We start from the raw sequence: 27765 nt of genomic DNA on the forward strand, positions 1-27765 counted from the left end.
AATCCAGGGGTGTTCAGCGGGTATGATTCAGGCATAGCTCTCAGGAAACAAACTGTGAACCTCTTTATTCACACTGTAAAGATATCACTAGCAGGTGTAGTCACGCTGAAGTCAGTGAGACTGCTTGTGTAGGCACCTGCCCACCAGTGGGAGTAAGGGGTTCACCATATGGCATGGACTTGTAACTCCATCATAATGGAAACATTCCCAAGGCCTGTTAAAATGCAAGGAGAACTCAAAACTCCATTAACAAACTCCCAGAGGAATGGTGCATGCTATTGGCCAAGTGCCCTCAAGGTTCCTTCCTAACCTTGAAACACTGGAGCTGTTACAAAAGATCCAAACCCTGCCTCTTCCCTACTTGCAACACACCCAGGGGAGTGTGATCCTCTGAGCTAAAGGGTGATGATCATGCTCCAAAGTGAGGGAGTGGGGTGGAGGGCAGCAGGAGAATGAAGGTGGGTGGAAGGGAAGGAGAAAAGGTGATAGCAGGAGAATAGGGAAAGATCAGATCAGATTGGCGGGGAAAGAGGTAGGTAGGAGGGAGGAATCAAGGCAGAAAAGAAGGGAGCAGGCCGAGGAAAGTATCCAGGGAGTGAGGAAAAGTGGGCTGGAGTTAAGGGAACAAGCCAGGCAGCGAGGGCCAGGCAGAAGGGGTGGGGAATTTAGCTAGGGGCGTGCCAGGAAGGAGGGCGAGGTGCTCCAGTGGGTGGGCCGGCAGCTGCGAGCGCAGAGCCAGTGGGAGGGTCGGTGCGTGTGAACCTTTCGCCTGCCCAGCCGATCGGAAGCCAGGTGCGTTCAGTGCGCCCCCTGAGTCGGGGCGCGTCGGGGGGGCGGGCAGACGCTGTGGGGTGTCTTCCCATTACCACTTGTGTGCAGCGGGGGCGGGGGCTACATGGCTCACGGAAGCCCAGCAACACGCCTTCCCCGCATGGCTCCGAACTCCAGCCTGAGAATCAGAGCTGGGCCCCAGGCGCAAAGTTCGGCTCCAGGGCGCAACTTCCTTCGGGCGCGGGGAGTCGGTTCGGGGTCCCTCCGGCCCGGCGCGAGTGGATCCTGAGCGAGTGAGAGCCAGGCTCGGGCTTTGCCTTTTTGTCTGAGGTTTGTCAGAGAAGGGGCCAGGGAGCAGCGATCAGTGAATTGTGCTGTTGCGAGACTCTGATTGGCTTTGTGTTCTGCAAACCAGGCTGCTGTTTTCTTAGGGGATGATCGGGTTATTCTTGTGACTGCCAGTAAACGCTTCATTTCCCTGCGCACGCACTCCCATCCAAATGAAGGGGACTCCTCCTGTGGCCGAAGGAACTCTCGCCACCCATTTGTCCGTTCATTTTAATGAGGCTGTTTTGCATGGGCAAAATTGCTCTCTTCCCTAGGTATTTGCAGGATTGGGACTCATGTTTGTATATTCAAAACATAACAAACACCTAGGGTTGTGTGGGCAAACCTGAAATGTTTAAAGGAGACTGCAAGCGACTTGCAAATATTCAGCTCTTGAATAAACAGGGCCCCAAATGATTTAAATTACTTAAAAAACCAAAACGTTCCACTGAGGATTCTTTACCCCACTGCCCTGCCCCCACATTAATTAAACTAACTTTGAAAGTTAGTGTAATTACATGTAAAACTTTGACCCGAGGAAGAACTCAGTGCTTCGGATGTTGTCAAGATGCAGGGTAAGGCAGTAATTCTTCTCAATGCTTTTTGCCATGAATGAATTAATTGTGTATTTAAAAAAAAAATCAACCAAGTCAGCATGATTGTGAGTAAACTGACCTATCCTTATGCCCATTGTGTACAGGGGTGATGCAAAGAAAAGCTGATAAGGTTCATTAGTATGAAATTGCAGAGTCACGGCCCTGGGCAAGTGAACTGGTGCCTTTGGAGATAAGAGGAACATGTCAGAGCAGGAGTATTGTGCTAGAGTTGTGGAATTCTTTAGACAGATGGTAATTGTAGTGAGGTATGTGCAGTCCTTTTTCCGGGTCCACAGAATGAAAAAAGATTATGAATCAAAATAGGTGGTATGAGGAACTGCGAGGTTGAGGGAGACCACAAGATCTTTATCCATGTTTGCAAGAGGGGAAAATGTTGGTGAACCACTGCTCTTGAGATGCTGAGGCCATGTGGATATTACATGTTAAAATGTTTTCTTTAATTGATTTAGGTATAAAACCCACATGCGGATACTCTTAAATCAATAAATTTGTTTATCTCCATCTAGTTTTAACTGATTCTTTATTAAATCAAGATCAATTGATATAAGCCACTTTTAAACCAATTTAAATGTGTTCACACTGTGGTTTTGCCCTAGTTTAACTAAATCAGGGGTTCTCAAACTGGGGGTCGGGTCCCCTCAGGGTGTCGCAAGGTTATTATGGGAGGGTCGTGAGCTGTCAGCCTGCACCCCAAACCCCACTTTGCATCCAGCATTTATAATGGTGTTAAATATATTAAAAAGTGTTTTTAATTTATAAGGGGGGGTCGCACTCAGAGGCTTGCTATGTGAAAGGGGTCACCAGGACAAAAGTTTGAGAACCACTGAACTAAATGATCTTTAAAAGAATACACATAGTTAAACTAGTGCGATTTGGGCTTTATCTACATGACACAGCTTACATGGACCTAACTATGTTAGTATACGCACTACAGCATCGTTCCTGCCGATGTAAGTGCCCTACGACACCGACATAGTAACTCCACCTCCATGAGAGGCGTAGGGCGCATGTCAGTTTAGTTACTGCGATGCTGTGTCTGTGTAGTCACAGTGTTGACACTGCATTAATTACATTGGCTGTTGGTTATCTTGTCCATTTCAGGGCTCCATGCTGGAGCCCTGAAATTGACAAGAAAGCCAGGCAGCTAGAGCTGGCTGCCCCCGGCTCCCCGCTCAGGAAAGCGAGAAGCCCAGGTGGCTGCTCCCCACGGGGAACAGGGAGGCGAGAGCCTGGGGGAGCAGCTGGGTTCCTGGCAGGGAGCTGCATGGAGCTGAGAGCCCTGGCTCTCAGCACACTGCCCCTCTTCAGTTGGTGAAGCGCTCCTGGTGAGAACATGCACCACCAAAAGAAGGAGGGTAGCGTGGACATCAGCTACTGCAGTAATTACTGCAGTGGCAGTAAGTTGACCTAGCAAAGGTCAACTCAAGTCTGTAGTATTAACATGCCCGTAGAGTATAGACAAAGCCATTCCACAAAGCATTTGAAACCATTTTCTACAGAGAGTGGCCTCCTCTTGTAGCTTCTCCCTGTAGTGAACCCCACTGGACTTTAACAGGAGTGCTATGCACGGCAGGCTTGAAGCATCAGTGCCCACAGTTTGCATCTGGGCACAGCAGAGAAAAGCAGAATTTCAGAGAGCAAGATTTAAACCAAACAAAAACTGGACATACCGATGCTAAAGCTTCTGGCTGCAACAATATGGGCAATGGGTTGTTAATCACAATTGTGGAACATTGACAGACTGGCATGGAGTTAACATGGTTCTGCTATCAGCGTGGACAAGATCTCTGAGATCTTCTCACTTGAGCTTTGTGGAATCCAATCAATTCTGAGGGTATGTCTACACTGTGATAAAACACCTGCCGCTGGCCCATGTCGGCTGACTTGGGTTCAGGCTGCGGTGCTATAAAACTGCAGGGTAGATGCTCAGGCTGGAGCCTGGGCTCTGAGATCCTGTGGAGGGGGAAGGTCCAAGAACCCAGGCTCCAGTCCAAGCCTGAACATCTGCCGTGCAGTTTTATAGTCCTGCAGCCAAGCCCTGCAAGCCCGAGTCAGCTGACATGAGCTGGCGATGGCTGTGCTGTGAGTCTGCGATCACAGTGCAGATGTACCCTAAGATTATGTCCACAGTAAGGAAAAAAGGTGTTAAAATCCTAGTAAAGACAAGGCAATTGGAGTTTTACCACAAGTTAGCAGGTCAAAGTAAACCCTAAGCTCCTCCATAGTGTTTTCCTTGATCTGATAACACATGTGAAAACTGCAAACCGCCTTGTCTTCACTAGGATTTTAATGCATAAGAATTCACCTTTCCTTCCATCCCTCCCAACTCCCCCATGAAGACAAGGCCTAAACTTAATAGCAGCTTGGAGCTTCTGAGATCAGTTTTCACAAATACGGAAAATAGGTGAATACAATGTTATAGTGAGCATTGGTTGTGACTCCTATATTTAGGACTATTATGACCCTTTCTTTGAGAAACTGTCATACCTCTGTTAGCAACAGGCCTTGATATTCAGCAGGCAGACTCTCTCAGGCTGCAGAAGTGCCCTTTTTCGTTTTTCTTTTTTTTATGGTCCCATGAAATTCTGTTAATCTTTGCTGAGAGACAAATGGTTAAAGAATCACTGTTTCCTTTCTCTCACCACCGTTTCTCAAGAGACTATTGCGAGCATGCCACATTGCCCTGGGCACATCTGAGAGCAGCTGTAGTGGTGTGTTGGGGAAAGGGAGCTGGAATGGGCTTGGCTCCTTCACCTCCAGACCTAGCACTTGGCCCCAGTGATCTGTACCCCAGTCTGGGAGTACTGCATGGAGTAGAGGCCCTACCACCACCTAGTGAATGTGTGGGACAATGGACAGACAGTGGCTGATCTGGGTCCACCGACTATCCCTTGGACACAACTGCTCATGTCCCACAAAACTGGGGATAACAATCGTCTTCTGCTTCTAGCTAATGCAGTCCTGTAGTTCAAGTAGAAGCAGTCTCTGCTGCAATGCTGAAGGTTCAGGTCAAGATGGTTATGCATGATAGAACTTGTTTTTCTCTCTTTTGTAAAAAGAAAGACCGACCCTCCGAAATCACCTACAAAAAAGCTGTGTTAAAAAATAATTGCAAAGTCAAACACTTGAAAGTTAGGAAATGCCAGATTTACGGTTGCCCGAGCAACCTTAATTCGACCCCCTTGTGTGTGTGTTTTATGATAAAGTCTTTAATTACAGGATCACATACTATTTTTTTCTATGGGACCCCTGCCTCCTTCAATGCATTGGTTGGTTGCATGAGGGGTCAGAATTATGGCTGCATTGGCAACCACAAATTTAACTTTATTAACTTTCAGGTGCATGACTTTGCAACCCAAATAATGGTGGCCTTAATGTAGGTTTTTGTTGGTGGTAGGTGGTGGTTGTTTTTTTTTTTTTTTTTGGTTAGGGGTTATAGGTCCATCAAGGGTCCCCCTGACATTATAAGCCACCTGACTTTGCTCTTGTGACTTATGAACAGAAAACCTCCAGCAAAATAACTCTTCAAATTATTCTTTGGGGCAGGGACTGTCTTTTACAGAATACTTGTACAGTGTCTAGCACAATGGGGCTTCGATCTCACCCGAGGAGCCTAGGCACTACTGCAATACAAATGTTTTATTTAATCTTGATTATTTTATGTAATGTGTAGCTCTGACATAAAGTTCCATCCTCTCCAGAGCATTATGCTGTTGAGAACAGTCTCCTTGGAACTCCTTTAAAAAGCCTTGGGAAAAGAATTTACAGTTGCCTCTTCTTTTCTCCTTAACCAACTTTTTTTTTTTTTAGTGTAATCTTTTCCTGCAAATGGTGGTAAAACCTGTTCTTAAAAATTCTTTCTAAAGGGGTAAAATACTTAGGCAAGTTTTGTTTTGATTACAAAGCAAGGGTCAGTGTGTCCCTGAGTAGATGGAAATGAAGCAGTTACCTTTAGATACTGATAATACACTCAAATATGTGAATAGCTTTATTGCAAAAAATGAGATACTCATGTCTATTATTTAAATATCATACTAATACATATAGTATGTTGCTGATACTTTTAAGTAAAAATAAAATCATTCTTCAACCCAGAAGAGACCTACCATATACACTCGTTCATAAGCCGAATTTTTTTAGTAAAAAAGTGGGAAGCACCAGAGAAGGGGGTCGGCTTCTGAACGGGTATAGAGAGGGAGAGGTGGGACACAGCCCCTCCCCCCAACAGAGGGAGCAAGGAGAGGCAGCACAGCCAGAAGGGAAGAGGCGGGGCCAGAGTCTCTCCGCTTCTGGCCACGTTGCTGTCCCCCCAGCCTCCAAAGCAGCTGCAGCTCCAGGGCTGGCAGGCTGCAGCCGTGCCGCTCCCCCCTCCACCCCCCCCAAGTAGGCTGTGGCCACGCCGCTGGAGCACGCTACGGCCGTGCCACCCGGCTCAGCCCACTGGAACGTGCTGTGGTCACGCCGCCCGGTCTGACCCACCGGAGCAGGCTGCAGCCGCACTGTCCAGCCTGCCGGAGCAGCTCCAGCCAGGTCAGAGACATCCTCCCCTGGCCCTCCCCAGATAAGGTGGGAAGAGATGGGATGGGATGGGGAGAGTGTGGAGGTCCTGGGCTAGGGGTGGGGTCATGTGGGGGGTGGTCACAGGGATTACTCCCAGCTTCTCCCCCCCCCAAAATTTCCCCACCAGTTGCTGTCCCGGCCCGTCTGGGTAAGCAGCTGGCGCACTGGGACACTTTGTTTTACCTCCGTGCCTGCGGACGCTCGAGGTAAACAAACCATCTCGGCCCGCCAGCAGCCTATCCTGATGGCCCGGGAGCCAAAGTTTGCTGACCCCTGAATTATAGGGTCGGCTTATGAACGGGTTATAAAACTTTTCCATTTTTACTTATCCATCTTGTGGGGGTCGGCTTATAAACGAACCGGCTTATGATTGAGTATATACGGTATTTCTGGCTACTATCATGTGCCCTGTATCCAGTTCTGATTCCTAAACAATTTAAAACAAACAAACAAAAATACCAAATCTAATGCTTCTGTTCTTTACAGGGTACAAGCAATTTATATGTGGGGAGAGGAAGGAGAGAGAGTGTGTGTGTGTGTGTGTGTGTGTGAGAGAGAGAGAGAGACAGACAAACACACAAGACAATGAATCACTAAAAGCACTAATACTTCGTTTTTAGTATAAATGTTCATTTGTATGTATAAGTGTTTTAAGAGTGTATTGGCAGCTACCCATGCCTTCCCTGCTCAAACTTAAAGGTCACCAACAAAGCCGAGTGGAGGGGAATGGATTAGCACCCTGCTTCTTTGCAATATATACCGAAGACTGAAGTTCTCTTTTTTTTTTTTTTTTTGCGGGGAGAACTGGTTTAGTGCGTTTTTTTATTTTTTTTAAACAAATAGAATCACAGAAATGAAGGGCTGGAAGGAATCTCAAGAGGTCATCTAGTCCATCCCACCCATCTGAGGAAGGATTAAATATACTTAGACCATCCCTGACAAGTGTTTGTCAAACCTGTTCTTTAAAAACTCCAATTATGGGGATTCCACAACCTCCCTAGGCTAACCTGTTCTAGTACTTCACTAATCTTATAGTTTTTCCTGTTTTTTAACCTACATTTCCTTACTGCAAACTAAGCTGATTACTTCTTGTCCTGCCTTCAGTGGACATGGAGAACAATTGATCACTGTCCAATTTGTAATGACCTTTCACATAGTTGAAGACTGTTATGTCCACTCTTTGCCTTCCTTTAGGCCTTGTCTTCCGGTGTTCACACTCTTTTTACCTTTGCTTTTTGTAATGTAATGACTGTACTAGCAAGCAAGTTTACTTAAAATATCTGTTCAGTGTGCAGCACCAGTCAGCAAAACTACAGCATGCTCAAACCTGGAGAAGAGCTCTGTGTAGCTTCAAAGCTTGTCTCTTTCACCAATAGAAATTGGTCCAATAAAAGATACTTACATGGCTACAACAATTCTGCAAACAGCATGTTAAGAACCATTTGGAAATGGGATAAATAATAAGACAGATAATATGATAATGCTGCTGTATATATAGCTATGATACACCCACACCTTGAATACCGCATGCAGTTCTTGTTGCCTGATCTCAAAAAAGATATATAAGAGTTGGAAAAGGTACAGAGAAGGGCAACAAGAATGATTATGGGTATGGAACAGCTTCCATACAAGGAGAGATTAAAAAGATTCGGACTGTTCATCTTAGAAAAGAGATCGGCTATGACAGGTCTATATAATCATGAATGATGTGGAGAAAGTGAATAGGAAAGTGTTATTTACCCCTTCACAGAACACAAGAACCAGAGGTCACCCAATGAAGTTTGTAGACAGCAGATTTAAACCAACATAAGAAAGTACTGCTTCACACAGTGCATAGTCAGCCTGTGGAATTCATTGCCAGGGATGTTGTGAAGGCCAAAAGTGTAACTGGGTTCAAAAAAAAGAATTAGATAAGTTCATAGAGGATAGGTCCATCAATGGCTATTGGCCAAGATGGTCAGGGATGCAACCCTATGCTCTGGGTATCCCTAAACATCTGACTGCCAAAACCTGGGAGTGGACAACAGGGAGATGGATCACTCAATAATTGCCCTGTTCTGTTCATTCCCTCTTAAGCATCTGGCACCCCTCGCTGGGTTATATGGATCATGGGCCTGACCCTCTTCAGCCATTCTTATGATCTTGTGGATATTTATGGGAAAAACAAGTTGTAAATGAGTGTTTTGGGGAAGCATAATTTGAACTTGTGAATGTAAGAACTTGTCCCAGAAATATCATGCAATAAAAGTTACACTCACCCAGTCACGCAACAGACAGAACCATGTAACTAGCCATAGCAAACCAACATATTTTGATTTATTTCCAGAAATTGGTGAATAATCTTGAATAACAACTAAATTCAATCATCCTATTTGTGGACAAAACAGAAAAAGTGGCTAAAGTGTCAAATATTCCACCAGAAAATATATAGCTTTGATATAGTTCTGATTTTTGCCTGGGACACTTGGTTTACCACTCCTACTCTTAAAAATCTAAACACACAAAATAGCATGGAATCTCTGACAAGAAGTGGTTAGAATTTAATACTATATAACTTCTGTAAGAGAGTGGCTTAGTCCCTATCTACCACTACAGTGCCCTGTAATGCCTTGTTGGGGTTTCTGTTTTGTTCTGACTCAAGTACCACCTACTGAATCCCCAACGCATAGGAGTGTTCTTCGGGGCCTCCAGTCGAAGTAGACATAAGTCTCTATGGTGAGTTCTTGATGAAAACAAGACAGATTAGATACATTTCTTCTCCTGTCTTTTTTTCTTCCAATGACGGTCTGGTGGAGACTTTTGATAACCTATATCTATATCCTGAGCAGGCTCAAGTGCATGCAACTTTAATTATGCCGCTAGTAATAAAAGTCCATTATATGATATTAAGTGGAAAGATAAACCTAGGACTGTCTCATCACACCCACCAAACTTGTTAGGGAAAAGACATTGAAGATGTCAGTCTAATTTCATGCTAGGGGAAAGTCTTGACTACATTTATAGTGCTGATGACTGAAGGTGTATTATGTTCTATAATTAAACTGTTTTTCTTGGTGTGGTTGTTTAAATGTTTTGGCTGTATATTTTCATGACTCAATGAACAATTCCTTGAAAAGGAGAACTATAGAGCACCAAGAGGACTTTTTAGAGTTGCAGCCTAGTGAAGATAGAGGGTTTAGGCGTAGAGTTATTAAGTCTCAGCCTTAATTATGGCGTCGCTACAGCACTGCTAAGGAAAGCTGTTCTAGTGAATGTATCATCATACTTCCATTTGTTACACTCTTGACCTAAATTTTCTCTTGTAGGTCTTCAGTGAGATACGCAGAAATGGCTGAACTTGCCCAGCTAATTGACAGCGAGGTGTTCCTGGCTTATGCTACCTACACAACCATTGTCCTTTTAAAAATGATGCTAATGAGTCTTATAACAGCATTCTTCAGAATGACAAGAAAGGTAAAAAACCAGGGATGTAATGTGGCAGAACCGATTGAGATTCACATTAAAATACAAAAGTATCAAAAGTATCTCTTCCCTTTTCTGCTTTAAATACTGATTTTTTTATTATTATTATTATTCTAATAATATTCAGTTCCTTTCCTTAGTCTGGTGGTGCTTCATTTAATGTCACTAATAGAAAATGCCTACCATCGTAATTACAAGGCAGTCTCTATTACAGACACATTTGAGTTACTGTATCTCTCTGCTCCTGAAACTATTCCATTCTTCTCTATAGAAATCCTCTCTCACTGGAGGATTCTCTCTTGTTGCCCAGAACGCGCTGTCTCTTGAGCACACACCTTATAAAGCAGATGTTGTGTGATTTTTTGTGTGTCAAACTAACCAAATAATAATTGGGGGTGGGAGGGTGGGGAGGAAATACTGCAATACACAGAGCTTGGAAATATGTGTATTCCGTCTGGAAGTAACAAAGGACTATATAACTACATGAGAGGAGAGGTAACAGCCTCCTAACTAGTTTAAAGGCAGATGGGAGGGGAGAAGCCCACCTGGCTACTGCTGCCACATGGGAATCTGAGGGAAGAAAGCAAGCAAGCTGGCAGCAATTATACCTACCATCTCTTCTAGATGGCTTCCCAGACCAATCATATCACTTCTATCTTGGCAAGCTTGAGTTACAGTCAGCTTCCACTTTCTTCCAGCCCTCACTGTAACTGAGGCCTCGTCCACACACACAGATTGTATCGCATTAAGCTATACTGTTTTAGTTAGAGCAGTACAGCTCTACTAGTGTGGAAACGGATCTATTGATATAAAGTACCTTTATACCAATATGACTATTCCCGAATGGGAATAAGCTATACTGATATAAGGCACCTTTTTTACCAGTATATCTGCTTCCACACTAGGGCATGTAGCATTATAACTGCATAGGGAAAAAAATCCCACCCCTCACTCACGTAGTTATACTAGTACAAAAGCTGTTATATAGAGTAGGCTTGATTTTTCAGGTTTGGCATTTTACAAGGCTTTGGTGCACGTATGTAACATCAGTTAGGATTACTGGGATGTTAGGGATGTTCTTTAGAGAACACTTACACCAAGCTGCAGGAAGCTTTTATGTCTTAGCAAGAAGAGCTGCATTCTTCTAATGCATTTGGTTGGGGTGTTTGTTTGTTTGAACAGGCATTTAGTAACCCAGAAGATACAGCAACGTTTGGCAAAGGTGAGAATGCTAAGAAGTACCTGCGGACTGACCCAGACGTTGAACGTGCGCGCAGGTAATACCGCGGAAGTCTATCAGAACGATTCTTGGGTAGCAGAATAAAGCTATTTTAGAGAATTAATTATAGCCCATTTTCTCTAGGTCCTATATATATATATATATATTGTTTTGTTTATGTGGTAATCTAATGGAACAAGTGTCTAAAAAGAACACAATCTGATCAGCATATGTATTAAATAATATATAAATAAATATATAAAATTAACTATCTGAGTGGGCAAGGGCCTGATTGGATGAAAGCCTGATCCTGAGCAATATCCAATGTGTGTATGACTGGGGGGGCGGGGAACATTGTAAACCATGCTTAAAAACTGGACTGAACTTTAGTGGGTTATAGTAAGTATAAATAAGCTTCTTATGCAACTTGCACATGAACAGCTGTGATTAGTGACCTTTCCTTTTCAACTCTTGCTAATGCAAAGGAAATTGTGGGGAAGAGGAATAGGTTTTACCTATTAAAATCATGGAATTCAAGATAGTATCACAGGGCCCAGTCTGGCGAGGTGTTGTACTGAGTGGGAGTTGAGGCCTCTTCTCTCTTTGCATAATGGAATCCACAGGTTCCCTACTGTTGCACTAGTTATACAGGAAGATGGATCAGTCTTGTGATCCTATATTCTGTTAAAAAAATGGTAATGTGTCACTTAGCAATGTATTAGAATTTAAGAGCGTTTCCATTCTGCCATGAGTCTCTAGGGGCTGAATATTGGTTTGAAACTTTTTTTGCTTTTATTTAGCTTGCGGTGACATTCGTCTATACTCTCACAAAAATATTACTTAGATACTTTTTGACAAACCATTACTAATCCCCCTGCTGTCCCCCTGAAAAAGGAAATTTTTCATTTCATTCGGCTTTAATGAAGACTGGTGACTTATGTGGTATAGTAAAAAAAAAAAAAAATTAAAGCAAAAGGGATTTTATCAATATAAAAACGGCTAATAAACATGGCCCACAACTCTTTCTCCTAATGGCTTTAATATGAAGTTATATCTTTATTCCCACCGCTGGGGAGCAAGCTACCAAATGTCAGTGATGGGGAAGACTCTTTTAAAATAAGCAACAAAACTCTTTGGAACCATCAGTAGGAATCAAATGCATCCTTGCAAAGGTAGATTTATGTAGAGAGGATTCCACGTATCCTGATATTAGCAATTTCCAGTTAATGGCAACATATTGCTGGGAACCAATCCCATCCCATTAACATCACAGTGAATGGGATTTGGATCTTGGCACCGGCTTACTACCAACTCTTTTGGGAAGAAAGCCCCCAGCTGAGGGAAGGTTTGTGAGGCAGCAGCCAAGGAAGGAAGTGCTGGGACGCCTTCCCTCACTGCAGCCCTGTAAACTTGTGGCCGGTGCTCAGCTATCCCAGCTCCTCCTTCTGCAAACCTGCCTGCACACAGGCCGTAATGGGCTGCAGGCTGGGAAGTGAGGCTGTGAGCAGATCAGTAGTGGGGAGAGGGGCTGCAGTCTGGATGCCAGAGATGCAGAATGCGTGAATTCTTTGGGCTGCGCCCTGCTGCAGGGAACTGCATGCAGGGAAGGAAGTGCTGTGATATGCTGAGCCCTAATGCCTAGAGAGCTCAGGGAGAAGTACGGTGTGGCCCCAGCGCTCCTGCTCCATGTAGAAAGCCCTGGCATCTGGGCTGCAGCCTTCCTCCTGAGGGCTGAGGGGGGATATGATTGCTCTCTTTAAATATATCAAAGGGATAAATACCAAGGAGGGAGAGGAATTATTTCAGCTCAGTACTAATGTGGACACGAGAACGAATGGATATAAACTGGCCGTGGGGAAGTTTAGGCTTGAAATTAGATGAATGTTTCTAACCGTCAGAGGGGTGAAATTTTGGAACAGCCTTCCGAGGGAAACGGTGGGGGCGAAAGACCTCTCTGGCTTCAAGAGTAGGCTAGATAAGTTTATGGAGGGAATGGTTTGATGGGATAACGTGATTTTAGTCAATTAGGCATTAACGAGCCATCGCTGGTAAAATAAGAGTCCGGCTGTAGAATCTTGCCTGTATGCTCGGGGTTCTACTGATCGCCATATTTGGGGTCGGGAAGGAATTTTCCTCCAGGGTAGATTGGCAGAGGCCCTGGAGGTTTTTCGCCTTCCTCCGCAGCATAGGGCATGGGTCGCAGGCTGGAGGATTCTCTGCGACTTAATTTAAAGACTTCAAGGGAAAGTGGGTGGGTCAGCTTTTGTGGCCTGCATCATGCGGGAGGTCAGACTAGATGACCATATTGGTCCCTTCTGACCTTAAAGTCTATGAGTCTATGAGTCCTTACCACTGCCCGGCCTGCAGGGCTTCAGCCAGGAAAGGCACGTCACAGCACTACCTTCTCTGGCTGCAGCCTTGCAAACTGGCCATCCACTTCAACTGCTGGATGGTAGCAATGTTTTGCTGGCAACGGAGGGATTTTTAATAAGTGGAATCTACTGTAGTTCCCTGAAGTCTGTTCTGAGTGGCCACCAAGGAGTCCAAGGCACTTCTTTATAAGCCTGGGGGTTTTCCCTGAGGACACAGGCCAAAAGTTCCCCATCTCCCCCTCTGTTGTGCAGTGAGTTGTTTGCTAGGTGTCCACTTGGATGATGGTCACAAAAGTGGCTGCATTTCAGTGAGAAGTCATTCCTGTACGTGTATAGCTTCAAAAGATGAAAAGGGCCATATGAAAGTAGAATATTAACTTTGCTACCATAGTAAATTGTCCATGTAGGATACACTATTATTTTAAAACATCAACAACAACAAACAACCTACTAGAATTTCACACACAAATCAGTGTTAAGATTCTGTCCTAAGCCCTCTTCCCCAAAAGCCATAGACAGAGCCGTAACTAGGCATGTTAGCACCTGGGGTGAGCAAGCATATTTATGCCCCCTACTATTTTTTTTCCCCATTATTTTTCCACCCCGGCGGCTTTGCACCCTGGGTGGCTGCCCCGCTCTCCCCACCCTGGTTATGGCCTTGGCCATTGATTCCAGTGTTGATGCTTCCACAGAACAGTTAACTCAGCCCAGTTCAACTTACTCAATTAACATTGCAACACACATTCTTTTTACAACAGTGGTTAACTTTATATGCTGTTGGCAGATAGTTATGCGTTTTTTCTTTTGCAAACTTCATGACAACTGTGAAGAATGAAGCATACTGTAAGAGTGATTTAGTTTCAGTTGGATTTATTAGTGTAAGAAGAGGCCTAATGACATTTCTATGTTTAATGTATATTTTGAGTGTGTTTCTGCTTTTATGATAAAAAGCAATGCAAACAGTTCCTAATGTGTTACTGGCTAGCCTAAAATAATTAATGGTAGTGCCAAACAGCAAAACTCTTGCTTGAATTACATTTTCCCAAAGTTGTGGAAGGAGAGGAAGAGTTCTAGGGGCAGGTGTGGAAGAGCAGTTTCAGATCTGGCGTTTTGGTTTGGGCCCATTTCAAATAATTTGATTTATGGCATCAAAATAACAATAGCTGAAAACTGTGTGGCCTAGCAGTGGAGAAGAAACAACCAGAGGAACAAATAGGACACTCATTAGGCCAGAGTGCTCAAAAAAGAATGTTCTGCAAGATGGCTGAACTTCAGGCACTTTGATTGGAAGGAATAAAACTATTTGTGCATTGAAGTTTGTCATGAAAATGTACTCGTAAAAGCAATGCTGCAGACTATCAAGGATAGCTGGAATAATGCACATTAAAGTACTTTCTAAAGAAATTTTTAGACTGACTATCCAATACAGCTTTAATATTTTGGAGTGCTTTTCAATTAAATTGTACCTCCAATGCACTCCAGGAGTTAGACAGTTATAAAATTTAAAATACAAAATAAAAGCCGGGGGAAGGGAAGGGAATTGAGGGACATGCAATGGTAGGAAATATGTTTTTCGTATTAACTCTTTACTGAGACTGTGCATGTACATAAAGATAAATGTGTGTTAGTCTGGTCCCTAATTGTTAGCACTGTTTTGAAGATGCAGTAAAACTTTCTAAGTCTTTTTTAAACCAGTGCTTTATTCTGCAAAGTGTAACACTGTAAAACGACTTTCTTTCCCCAGAGGCCATCTGAACGACCTTGAAAACATTGTCCCGTTTATTGGCATTGGTCTGCTCTATGCCCTGAGCGGCCCTGCTCTGTCCACAGCCTTGCTGCACTTCAGGATCTTCGTTGGGGCTAGAATCTTTCACACTATTGCGTATTTGACACCTCTCCCCCAGCCCAGCCGAGGCTTGTCTTGGTTAGCTGGGTATGCAGTTACCATCTCAATGGCATACAGGGTGCTGAAAACTGGATTGTACCTGTAGCTAGAACACAGCCTCATCACCCCCTCGACATTCCACATGAAGTTTCCAACAGTGCACTAGATTAAACATGGCTATCTTAAATGAACTTTCAAATCTTTGTAACAATTTTTACATGGTGACTAGGGCTGCATTTTTAACAAAGAGGCTCTTCATTCCTGTTTGAAATGTTTCTCTTCAAAGCAAAAACGTTCCCTCCCCATGTCCTCTCTATTCACAGTCTGCTTTGCCAAAAAACATTAGTTTGAATGTTCTCTCTGTGATTTGTTGAAGGCTTAAGATTCTGAACATATGACAGTGCTGTATCTAGAGCATGGGTGGTGATTTTCTACAAATGCATTCTTTTGGGCTGTATCTCCGAAGCCTAAATCAATAAAGACGAGAAAAAAAAATAAGTGTGTTTGAATTTTTGTTTTTGTTTTGACTCCTCTAACTGCAGCCAGCAAATAGGATGTCACAATGAATCAGAGAGAGATTCAAATCATACAGTTCTTTTGAGGAACGTTTACCTTAATAATAAGATATAGCAAGTAATGCCAGGCCTTGCAAAGAATTTTTGATGAAATTGTTATTGGTGTAATCCACTATGGGATTAAAAAATGAAACTCCAGCAGATCAATTTTCTCAGGCTAATAGCATATTTAATATATATATTGTGTGAGTGTGTGTTTTTTTTTTTTTTTTCTGGGCTAGATTCTGTTTTGTTACACAGGTGAAAATTTGAATTAACTTTTTGGAGTTACTCCAGATTTATGGCTGTGTAGCAGCCCTTTTGAGGAGGGGCTGTCTTCATGATGGGAAAGAACCACATAAGAGAAGGAGCTACACTTTGCTTATGTGTATTCCCAGAAGATACATGGGTGACTATCTATTGAATGCATATGTTGTGGTGTGTTTTAAAAATAGATCAATAATGGAAGATCTTGCTCTGAAAGTGCAGAATAAAGCTTAAACTTGCTGATGAAGTTAATTTGAATGTGTGAATGTCACAAATGTTTCATAAAATACCAAAGCAGTGCTTGAATCTTTCATGTCTATTCACTGTAGGTCTTACTCAATTAAGATCACTGGGTTCACATTCAGATGTGTTTGAAGAAGTGGCTACTTTTTTTAACCTAAGGTGTGTGGTGCATAGGTCATTACCAAGAATGAGCATAAGTTCCAGCATCAGAAGCCAATGCCTACTATGTAACTGCCTCTTTAATAGTTACATTAATTAATCTTGCTGCTGCTTTACCCCAAAATGCGGTCTCTCTCTCTCTCCCACTAGAGTTGAGCCATGCTGAAAGGCAGTCCAGGCAGTGTCCTGAGAACTCTCTCTCTGCTTCCCCTTTCCAGAGACTATTTCCCCTCCCTTCTGCATGGGTGAGGTTGCAGTGCTGTGAGGCATGTTAATTATCGATGCTCAAGAAAATCAATAGCTTGGCAGGCAGGAGTGACTCTTGCAGCCAATTGACATTTTCCCATGTCCCCGCCCTATCTTGTGTTCTTTTCGTTGCAAAGTGACAGAGTTGCAGCATTGCTTCTGAATTGGAATGTTCCTTGCTGCAGTGTATCCTACAGCTTCCAGGCTATTGAGCTAGTCTCATTTTGTTACACTTTGGCAAGGAGAAAAAAAGCAACAATATCATATTCAGGAATATGATCTTTAACTCCATCTGCATCAAATTCCTGTACAGAGGTGAAACATTCTGAAGATAAATACTTAGGGCCTAGCTTTATTTCTGTGATCCTACATTTGAAACAAAAAAACTAGTTTTGAGTCCTTTCCATTTTGCTAATCAGCATCAAAGCTCTGAACACATGCTTCTTAGCTAAGAAATAAGAGAAACTGGATACTTACGGTTGTACAATATTCTTTATTTCTCTTACAGTTGATAACTAAAAAAAGTATAATTTGTCTTCCTCTCCCCCTTACTCCACATAAAAAGGAAAACAAAAATCTGTGTGTACATAGTTGGGAGCCATGATTAACCTACAAAACCTACTTACTGCTGTATCAGTTTCAAAGAAACTCCTATTTCCAACTCAATGGGAGGACCTTGAGTAGATTTTCTGGGAAGGTCTCTGCTTTAGGATGTGTGATGTGCCCATGTCACTTTCACTGGGAAGATATTAAAACAATATGGATCCTTTTAAAGAGAATAAGAGATCACAAGCTATGGTAGACAAATGTAATTGGGTGCACTAATTTTAACCCTTTTGGGATACAATAGAACGTCTATTTTACTGACTTATGGGGACTGAGGAGTTCATAAAACCATACATCTTTAAATCACAGTAGATAAGGTGCATAAGTTGCCATATGGTGTATTGCATTGCTTTTATGTCCTTAAAACCACACTGCAAAGTGACTTCTAGTGCACTGAAGGCATCGGAATGTGACGGGATGTTGAGTTCTTCATTGATGTAACTCCTCCTACTCCCACAATTGCGGCGAAAAATGGTTCGTATAATTGGTCACTTGTAAGATAGGTAAGATCTTAGCTGATTCTGTTATTTAAATTTCTAACTATTAATGTATTAAAATATCAGACAATAAGTGTCTTTCAGTGCAAGATGCAAGACATCTGGGAAGGACTCCATTTGAAGTTATCCCTTACTTTTAAGCAACATGACTAGCTCCTGTATCAATTTATTAGACAATAAAGCAAGAAGGATAAAACTAATTCAGGCTTGCTTCTGGCTTAGATCATTTGTCTCTCTTTGGTCAGCCAAATGTACAAAAAGTTGAGACATCTGAAAATATGAAGGAGTGGGGCTTGTGGGTCTGGGGATCTAGCAGAGATGGCTTTTGAGGTTGGTGCTGCTAGATTTTACACTACTAGGATTGAGGTAGACAATGCGACTTCCTGTATTGGAAGTGAGACAGGGCACTGTGGTTATCACTCTTGTCTTCTCATGAAATACCTGCATCTCTTATTACAAGGCTAGCCATTTTTTGCAGCCAGATAAGCAGAGAGCTCGTGAGAGTGGCTAGGGCTGGCTGGCCTAAACATACTCTTATTCTAAGAATGCAGTTCTTGGGTTTGCACGGAAAAAGGTGCAGCTAATTGCTCACCCATTTGGCTGGCTTAAAAGAACCAATTCTCACTGAAAGTTTCTTGCTGCCCCAAATCCCTGCCAGTCTCTAAGGGCTATGATGGACCCCAGAAGTCTCTTCTGTGCAAATTTCTCATGGCATCCGAGGCACTTGCCTTTCCTTAGAGCTTGGGCAAATCCTGGAGGTGTAGCCCTGCTTCATGCTCAGGTATGGAATAAAAGTAAAAATCTTATTTACTTGAGCTGTGCAACTCCCACTGAAGCTGATATGCTGCACAGATTTTAAAAGTGTGGACTAGTGGCCTGAGCTCAACACCAGAGAGCTGGAAACTCCTGCATTCTGATCTCAGCTTCAGTGATGACCCCCTTTGTGCCTCAAACAAGGTTGCTTAAACCTCTGTGTCTTGGTTTCCACATTTGTAAAATGGGATGATACACATCTACCTTGTTTGTAAAATGCAAGCAAGAAAGTTGCTATATAAGTGTGACAGGATGTCCAGTCACAATGGGTGAGATTTTTAAAGGTATTTAGGCACCTACAGATACAGATGGGTGGCCGGTTGGATTTTGAAAGGGCTTAAGTGCCTAACTTCCATGGAAATCACTTCTTTTCTGCTTTGATCACTGCCTTGTTGCTTTTGAAAATCACACCAGCACCTGTCTTCATCATCAGGTGCCTAAATACCAAAATCTGGTTCAATCCTCCTTTTGGACAAAGGCTGTTTTCTCAAGCACTTGGGGTAAACATTTCAGAAATACCTAAGTAATTTAGCCGTGGTCTACATTACAAAGTTAGGTCAACATGAGCCATCTTGCGTCGACATAGTTGTGCCTGTGTCTACACTTAAATTTGTTTCCCACCGATGTAAGCACCCCATTACAGCGGTGCAGTCAGTCCACCTCCCCGAATGGCGTTGAACCATGGTTGATGCGTTGAGGTTGACTCAGCATGAATGTAAACACTGCATTACCTATGTTGGACCCTAACAGTCCTCCAGCAGCTGTCCCACAATGCCCAACATTGACTGCTCTGGTCAAAATTGTGAACTCCACTGCCCAGGAGTCATGGATACTAGAAGGCACCCCCACCTTTAAAGCACTGAATTTTTTAAATCCCTTTTCCTGATTGTCCAGTTTGACAAGTGCAAACAATGGAGAACTGCTAGATGTGCAACTGCTCAGCTGACCGTGCTGGCTACATGCATGGGATCTTGTGAAGGGGCGCACCCTCACACTGACAGAGAAGAGACTAATGAGCACCTCTGGGCCAGTTCAACACCACCCAGGCACACTTGCAAAGCTTGTTCTGCCTGGAGGGGGGAACTTAAAAGGGAAAACCTGCCACAGGAAGGGGTGATGAACAGGGAGGAGGCTGCCCTGCCTTGGACAGCTGATAGGGGCTCTCCAAGGGCTTGTCTATACTGGCACTTTACTGTGCTGCAACTTTCTTGCTCAGGGGTGTGAAAAAATACCCCCCCTGAGCGCAGCAAGTTTCAGTGCTGTAAAATACCAGTGTAGATAGTGCACTAGCGCTGGGAGCTAGGCCCCTCATGGAGGTGGGGTGTTTTTTTTTAGAGCACTGGGAGAGCTCTCTCCTATCGCTCTGCTGCGACTACACAAGCCAAGCCAGCGCTTTAACGTTTCCAGTGTAGACTAGACCTAAGAGAGAGATACCAACAAGCCTCCCTGTTTCTGAAGCTGTACTACCCAGCCTCAGGGCAGCATGCCCCATGAGGAGGGGCTGAAGGTGGACCTTGTGTAGACTAAGCCCTAAGGGCTGACCCAGGAAGACTGCCTGAATTCAGGTCAATCTTGTTTCTTTTCAATTTCCCATGGACTCCCCTCTCCTAACAGGGAAGAATGAGGGGAGAGGACTTTTCTTTGGTTTGTTTGTTCCAAGAACCCCTTGGGTGTCTGCTGGGGGGTTGGCGGGGGGGGGGGGGGGAGAAAGACATTGAAGGACCTGAAGCTGGGCCTGGAGGGGACTTGATGGGACCCCTGCCCCCCACAGGTCTCCTGTGCCTACAGGGAGAAGAGGCTTTGCCAGCACATTTACAGACCAGCAATAGAAACGTGAACATCTATGAGCAGATTGCACTGGGGGATGCAGGAGAAGGGGTTGACAGGGCTGAACAGCAGTGCTGCATGAAAGCAAAGGAACTGCAGCAGGCATACCAGAAAGCCAGGGAGGCCAGCAGTTGATCTGGTGCCAAGCTGCAGACTTGACACTTGACAAACATCTGTATGCCATACTTGCCGGAGATCCCACCACCACCTTGCAAACCCCAATGGGTACCTCAGAGGAGCCTGAGATACAGGCGCCTGGCATAAACAGCCAGGGAGAGGGGGGAGAGAAAGAAGAGGAGGATAGAGAACATGCAATGGGGGGGGGGGGGACAGTTATTCCATGAGCCAGGACCTGTTTGAGACTCCAGTCGGTCCCAGCATTCGAGCACCAGCAAGACCAGTGCAGGGGAAGAAAACTCAAAGAAGTGCATAAATGTATTTCCTGTTACAGTGATGGTGCCCCCAACATAGCAGGACACAGCTATTGCCTTTTCATTAATTTACTGGTACTAGAAGAGGTATCAGTATAACAAAGACTTAGAGTTGTTACCTGCTTTACATTCCCCTGTAGAACTGGGGGGAAGGGCACATGGAGCAGATTGTTTATGTACACAGGCATGTCCTTTGAAATCTCCTGAGAGAACTTGATGAAACTTTCTTGGTGGTATCTGCAATCCTCTCCCTAAAGTGTCTAGGGATGGCAGCCTTATTTCTTCCTCTGTAGTAGGACGCTTTCCCACACCAGTCAGTGATAACTTTGGTAATCACCATTGCAATAAACAGGCTAGTGGCATATGGGCTGGGCAGCTTTGGGATGCCAGCAGCAACTGGGCTCTCTGTACCTTTGCTACCCTCAGGAGGGAGATGTCAGCTAAAATTGCCAGTACCTGTTGACAGTGGTGCCAGTATTCAGTGCCATTGCCCTACACTCAGAGTTTCATGCAAACAAGCAATTCCCTCTTCACTTCCCTCACTTGGGCAGGCCACACTCAGCGTGACTGGTGCTGTGAGTGGCGCGGTGCACATGCACTCCGAAGCAGAAGTGGCAGTAAACAGGTCTTGTTTAAATCTTATGGGGAACCAGGGAAGGGAGTTTTGAATCTTAACTTTCACTTTCCATTGTGACTATACTGACAGCGGTAACTCCGTGTTTTATTGCAGCTGCTGCCATAACCCCCTGAGGGGTTCCCCGACACATCTGTGGAATGCCTGAGCCAGATAAGGAGGAGAAAGAAGAGGACACAGGATGACAAGTGCAGTGAGATCCTGCAAGCCAGTACTGCATCAGACTGAGCAGAATGCTTGGAGGATGAATATTGCAGACTGTGTGGAGAAGGAAAGAGTGGACAGGAGAAAGGTCCAGGAGTCAGAGAGGGAGGTGCACCAGGACATAATGGGGCTTCTCCAGCAGCAAGTACAGGTTCAATCCTGGGGTTGCTCCCCTTTGCAGTCCACGGAGAACTCCAGTATAGCACCTTCCTGCATCCCCTCCAACATTCCATGTGGCATCAGGAGTGACATCCCAACCCCCACCATTCCACACCTGGGACATTAAAGACAACCACTGTTTTACATACACTGACCTGTGAGAGCCACGGTTGATATATGTGTAGCTAAAATGGACATGAATGTTCTTTCTCCTTCTTTAAGTTCTGTTCCATAAATTTGTTAAGGTTTTAATGTATTTGCTTTTAACTTGTACAGGATTTTTTTAAAGTGTGTTTGTTACTCAATAAAAATCTATTGTTTGAAAAATAATTCATCTTTATTAGTTCCCAACATATGCAGCAGAATGGCTGGTGGTATTGAAAGCACCTGCTTACTTGTTATTGTACACTGTGACACATCTCATAGGTTCAGTGACAAATAAAATGTAATAATCATAAATATACAGCAAACACCACAAAATTAATAGGGGCATTGTCAGTGTTACATTCATAGATGTGCACCAGGCACCATACAGTCCTCCCACCCCCCAAACTGCAGGGCTGGGTAGAGCACAGTACATCACAACACATTACTGTGGCTCACTGTTAAAATGCTCTTTTGAAGCCTCCCAGAGCAGAATAGCTCTTAACTGGGTTCTTCTGATGGTCCTTGTATCTGACTGTTCAAACTCAGCAGCTTCTGCAGGTCCACCTCCACCATCCATCCAGGTGGCAATGTTTCCCCCTTTGCTTCACAGATATTGTGCAGGATACAGCAGGCAGCTATAACCATTGGGATACTTTTCTCACTGAAATACAATCTTGTGAGTAAACAACGCCTCTTCAATCTACCAAAAGCATTATTCAACTGTAATTCTGCTCCAGCTTTCCTTGGTGCTGTCCAGGTGCCTAGTGTATGGCTTCATGAGCCAGGGGAGTAAGGGGTAGACTGGGTCCCCCAGTATCATTACTGGCACTTCAACATCACTAATTTTAATTCATCAATCAGAAAAGAAAGTCCCTTGTAGCTTTCTGAACAGTCCTGTGTTCTTAAAGATGTGTGTCACTCACCTTCCCTGACAGCCAACACTGATGTCATTGAAGTGTCCCCAGTGATCCACCAGTACTTGCATAACCCTGGAAAATAGCCCTTTTTGTTGTACGATGTGGCAAGGTGCTCTGGTGCTGACACAGGGATATTCCTGCCATCTAATGCTCCACCACAATTCAGGAACCACATTGCTGCAAATCCATCCATTATAACTTGCACATTACTGAGAGCCGCAGTCCTGAGTACCAGAAGCCGATTAATGGCCCTGCACACTTGCATGAAAATGGCCCACCATTTACAGCTGCTCCATGAATGCCACTAACGATCTTGAATTGGTTCTCACTATGTCCCACAGCAATCTGACCCCCTGGAAATCGTCATGTTCCCCACACCTCTTCTTGCAGTTCTGTAAATATGGGAGGATCGTGTGACCTGTGCTTTTCATGCTCATGACAATAGTGCAGAGCTGTGCAGGCTCCAGGCTTCTGTCAGAGATGGTGGACACTGACAAGTCCATTGTGGGTTCATAGAATTTTCAAAATAGACATGAAAATTATGGGATAGAGATGGCATTATGGGGTGGAGAACGTTGCATGATGGGAACTTGATCCCACAGTCCCAATCACTCCCTATGTAACTCATATCTGCCCCACCATGCATTGCCAAAACTTCCCAAAAGACAGTGTGCTGGTCGGTGGCAATTTACACACTGGGACACCTACCCATGGTGCTCTGCACTGTGCATTGACACAGCATTCCTGGTGAGTAAGCACAGCACCGATGCAAGGAGCCAAGTATGCACTCGCACAAGATATACTAATTGTGTCAGCTTTATGCTGATGTAACTTGCATCAGCAAAAGTTTGTAGTGTAGACGTGCCCGTAGGCACCCAAGACTATGTCTACACTGCACTGGCGGCAGCATGTGGTGTACACATAGCTACATGCTGCAGTGAAAAGCAGGCTGCTCCCACACTGCAGTGTGTGCATGATGCAGTGGAAGGCTCTGGCAGGGAGAAACTCTGGCAGGTCCTTGAGGTGGGAAAGGCTTCTGCAACAGGGAGCTGCCAGAGCCTTTCACTGTGGTAGCGATAGCAGGATACTATATTGCTAGTGTAGATGGGTGAAGGGGGCACCACTTGGGTGGTAGAGCACTTAAGGGTTCAAGGGTGCCTTTACTCACCTAAGAGTGTCTCGTGGTCTACACTGCTATTTGTACCTGTGCAAGGGGGCCGTGCAGTGTATGTACTCTATATGATACCATAAGGAGTGTGCAGTGTAGACATATCAGTCTCATTGGAGGGCAAATATAAGCTCCAATTGACTTAGGTATTTTTTGAAAGCTTTACCCATAATCACCTGGAAGCAGAGCTGAGTGAAATTTTTCAGACAAATATTTTATTTGCTGAAAAAGTCAGTTTCAGGTCAACCAATGCTATTTGTGAATTGGTATCAAATTTAGTGACTAGTTTTAGCTTGAAAAAAAGTTATTTGAAAAACTCAAATAATTTTGACATTTTCTAACAAAATATTTTGGTTTTTTTCATTTCAAAATGACATTTCATTTTGAAATTTGGCTAAAACTAATTTATTTTAAAAGGGTTAAACCTGAAAGCTAAACAAAATGTTTCATTTGGGGATGAACAAAACATTTTGGTTGATCTGAAATTTGGGAGAGGAATGTTGTTTTGCTGAAAAAAACTGAAAAACATTTGTTTTGGCTTGACCCAAAATTTTTTGGAAAGACAAGTGAACTGAAAAAATCAATTATTCTCACAGCTTTCTTTCCTGGAAAGACCCACTTTTGAATAATTCAGCATTTACCATATTTTTGCCCAGTTACTCACAGTAGCAACTTACACCTGCATCATTAACAATTCCTAGAAAATTTTTGATTCCACAGTAGAAATTTCAAAGCCTTTCCCAAGCTGAAAATGGAAAAGTACAACTTGAAAAAGAGATTCCACAAAAATATCCCCATTAACTCTAGCACTTCTTAAAACTAGACAGAATTCCAACAAGATGTGCTGAAATAAAAAATGTGTCAATGCTTCTCGTTTAGAAGATGTTTTCTATTATCTACTGCAGTGCAAATATTGTGCAGTTTGAGGAAGTGGTTTTCCATGTGCTGCAGGCTGTCAGTACAACCTTTTACTGATTGCACATTAAAATAACCATATAATCAAACAACTTCAGGCATGAACACTTTGAAAAACTCCCTTCATACTTCCATTTAAATTAGGGAGAACAATGTCACTGAACATGCTCTGAATAATTTTTTCAGATGTCCAAAACTTTGTTAGTTACTTCCAAACTTAATAGATTTTAAGGCCAGAAGGGACCATTAGATCATCTAGTTTGACCTGTTGTGTGTGTAATATAGGCCATAGAATTTCACATGCTTACCCTTGTAATAAGGCCAATAACTTGTGTTTGACTAAAGCATACGTTCCAGAAAGGCTGCTAGTCTTGGTTTGAAGACAGCCGAGATGGAGAATCCATCACTTCTTTCAAGGAGACAAAGGCACTAGTTCTCTTTCAGGTATATATATATGTGCCAGGTTTGACGTTTAAAAACAAGTCTGAGCGCAAGAAAAACTCTGTAACATTTTTAAAGGACACATTTCTCTTACCGTGTGTCACTTCCTCCCCACACTCTGTTGGAAAAATGAAAACCAGCCTAACAGATTTTTGAAGAACCTTCCACACTTGCAGAAATAATATACTTCTGCTTTAAGAGCAGACGGGAGAAATTTCAGGTGTACCATCTCCGTTTTAAACCTTTAACATTGCTAATGCAGTACTGCATTTGGAAGTGTATATGTGGGTATGTACGCCCTCATACAGGCCCATGTTATGTTTTTCTTTGCACATGAGGCAACCAGCATCCCATATTGTGTGTTCCCTGAGTAATAGTGTAGCGAGCGGTGCAGGACATGCCTTCGTGTGCTAGAGGCTGTACATGCTGGATCCTTTTAAAGGATTAACAACTGGCTTCTCAGCAGAATGCCTTCAAAAATTGCTGTTGGGGTGGAGCCATAGCCCCTTACATGGCAGTTGCTTCTACATCCACAATCTACCATTCTGAGGGTTGTCAGATTTGGGGGCCATTTATTTTTATTGCATTAAAGGTGAAATGATTCTATCAATGGGCAGGATAGCACCACAAGCTAATGCTTTAGCTTGTTAGCCCTGCTATATTGGCGTATCCCAATTTGCATCACCACTAGTGTCAATTAGTAGCCGCTTTATTTTGTGTCTTGGACATGCTGATGTGCTTTTGGGAAAATGTAAGTAGAAAAGGTTTCATAAAGTTAGCACTGCTTTGAAAAAAAGCATCCGATGAGCTCTAGTTTGCTTGTTACTGTAGGTACTGTGGCTCCGCTCAGAAGGAATTAATTCATAGGGTTGTGGCAGGTCTGCAGAAAACATAACTACTAAGAAAAGAAGGGAAAAAAACATACTAATGACAACTCAGCCCAAAAGCAAATGGCCAATTTGATAAAGTGCTAGATGGCAATTATAGACTAGTAGAGTTACTTATCTGAGAAAGAGACAAAGAAACCAAATTTTTAGAAGCAGAGTTCTACTAAATGATTTTATTCCTTTTAATTAAAAGAGATATTTTTAACAAGCCAGTCTGATCACTGACATATTATTGTAGAGTGTAATCATTAATGCAGGACATTTAGAATATTGTTCGAACAGGAGACTTTATTGCAAATTGATGGAAAACTGCCTTTCAAGTGACACATGACAGGCCTTCAGAGAAGAAGGATGGCCCAGGCATTAGGGTGCTACCTGGGGATTTGGGAGATCAACGTTCATGTTCCTGTTTGACCACACGCCCTGAAGGATGATGGACAAAGTCTCTCTGTGCCTCAGTTGTCCATCTGTAAAATGAAGTTTGCTTTGAGCAGGGGGTTGGACTAGATGACCTCCTGAGGTCCCTTCCAATCCTGATATTCTATGATTCTTTCCTAGCTCACAGGGGCTTTGTAAAGACTAATATACAAATGATTGTGCAGAGCTCAAGTACTATGGTTACAGGGGCCATATAAGTATCTAAGATGAGGCAGATCTCCTTATAGTCTAGGACAGGGGTAGGCAACCTATGGCACGTGTGCCAAAGGTGGCACGCGAGCTGATTTTCAGTGGCACTCACACTGCCCGGGTCCTGGCCACTGGTCCGGGGGGCTCTGCATTTTAATTTTAAATGAAGCTTCTTAAACATTTTAAAAACCTTATTTACTTTACATACAACAATAGTTTAGTTATATATTAACTTATAGAAAGAGACCTTCTAAAAACATTAAAATGTATTACTGGCACGTGAAACCTTAAATTAGAGTGACTAAATGAAGACTCGGCACATCGCTTCTGAAAGGTTGCCGACCCCTGGTCTAGGATCATGCCATGACTCCCATATATATATATATATATAATTGTTATGAGTGCATCAGGATGGAAAGGGACATAAAAAATGTGCACATTTTCCGGCAACTGAAGCATGCTTTGAGCTGTTTTTAATATGTACCTTTACTGTCTATAATTATAATATTGACTCCTTATGATGTTCAAAGTACTGAGCAGTCGTTTACTAGTTTACATTCACAACAAGGCTATGCACAGGTATGGTTAATATTATTGTCTGCATTTTTACAGATGGGGAAACCGAGGCAGGCATTGATGTGACTTGCCCAAGACCACACACAGCAAGTTTGTGAGGCAGGGCTGGGATTAGAGCACAGTTCTTGTCTCCCAGCCTGGGGCTCATTCTAGTGCACCACAATGACTTTCATAGTAGAATGATGGACTCCGTGTGGGCTATGCATAGTCAGAATTCTGGTAAGACACAATTGT

At 43.5% G+C, this 27765-nt stretch overlaps 1 protein-coding gene across 2 annotated transcripts; it reads left to right on the top strand.

Moving 5' to 3' along the window:
• The first annotated feature begins 681 nt into the window (after window positions 1–681).
• Window positions 682–15936, top strand: MGST1 (microsomal glutathione S-transferase 1). Of its 2 annotated transcripts, none has more exons than XM_065404711.1 (4): window positions 682–792; window positions 9581–9728; window positions 10920–11014; window positions 15073–15928. In XM_065404711.1, the coding sequence occupies exons 2-4, from the start codon at window positions 9603–9605 to the stop codon at window positions 15317–15319; spliced, it is 468 nt and encodes a 155-aa protein (XP_065260783.1). In that variant the 5' UTR covers window positions 682–792; window positions 9581–9602; the 3' UTR covers window positions 15320–15928. The 2 variants fall into 2 exon arrangements, with proteins under 2 accessions (XP_065260783.1, XP_065260791.1); XM_065404719.1 differs by lacking the exon at window positions 682–792 and adding an exon at window positions 866–1101 and having other exon boundaries at window positions 15073–15936.
• The last annotated feature ends 11829 nt before the right edge of the window (window positions 15937–27765 follow it).

This window comes from Emys orbicularis, chromosome 1 (assembly GCF_028017835.1).
Source record: "Emys orbicularis isolate rEmyOrb1 chromosome 1, rEmyOrb1.hap1, whole genome shotgun sequence".
Classification (NCBI taxonomy): Eukaryota; Metazoa; Chordata; order Testudines; family Emydidae; genus Emys; species Emys orbicularis.

Bases quoted from the DNA above. Each gene is read 5' to 3' on its own strand.
- MGST1 (XM_065404711.1), top strand. From the start codon at position 9,603: ATGGCTGAACTTGCCCAGCTAATTGACAGCGAGGTGTTCCTGGCTTAT. The intron at 9,729-10,919 runs GTAAAAAACCAG...TTGTTTGAACAG, and splicing joins TCTTCAGAATGACAAGAAAG to GCATTTAGTAACCCAGAAGA. The intron at 11,015-15,072 runs GTAATACCGCGG...TTCTTTCCCCAG, and splicing joins GACGTTGAACGTGCGCGCAG to AGGCCATCTGAACGACCTTG.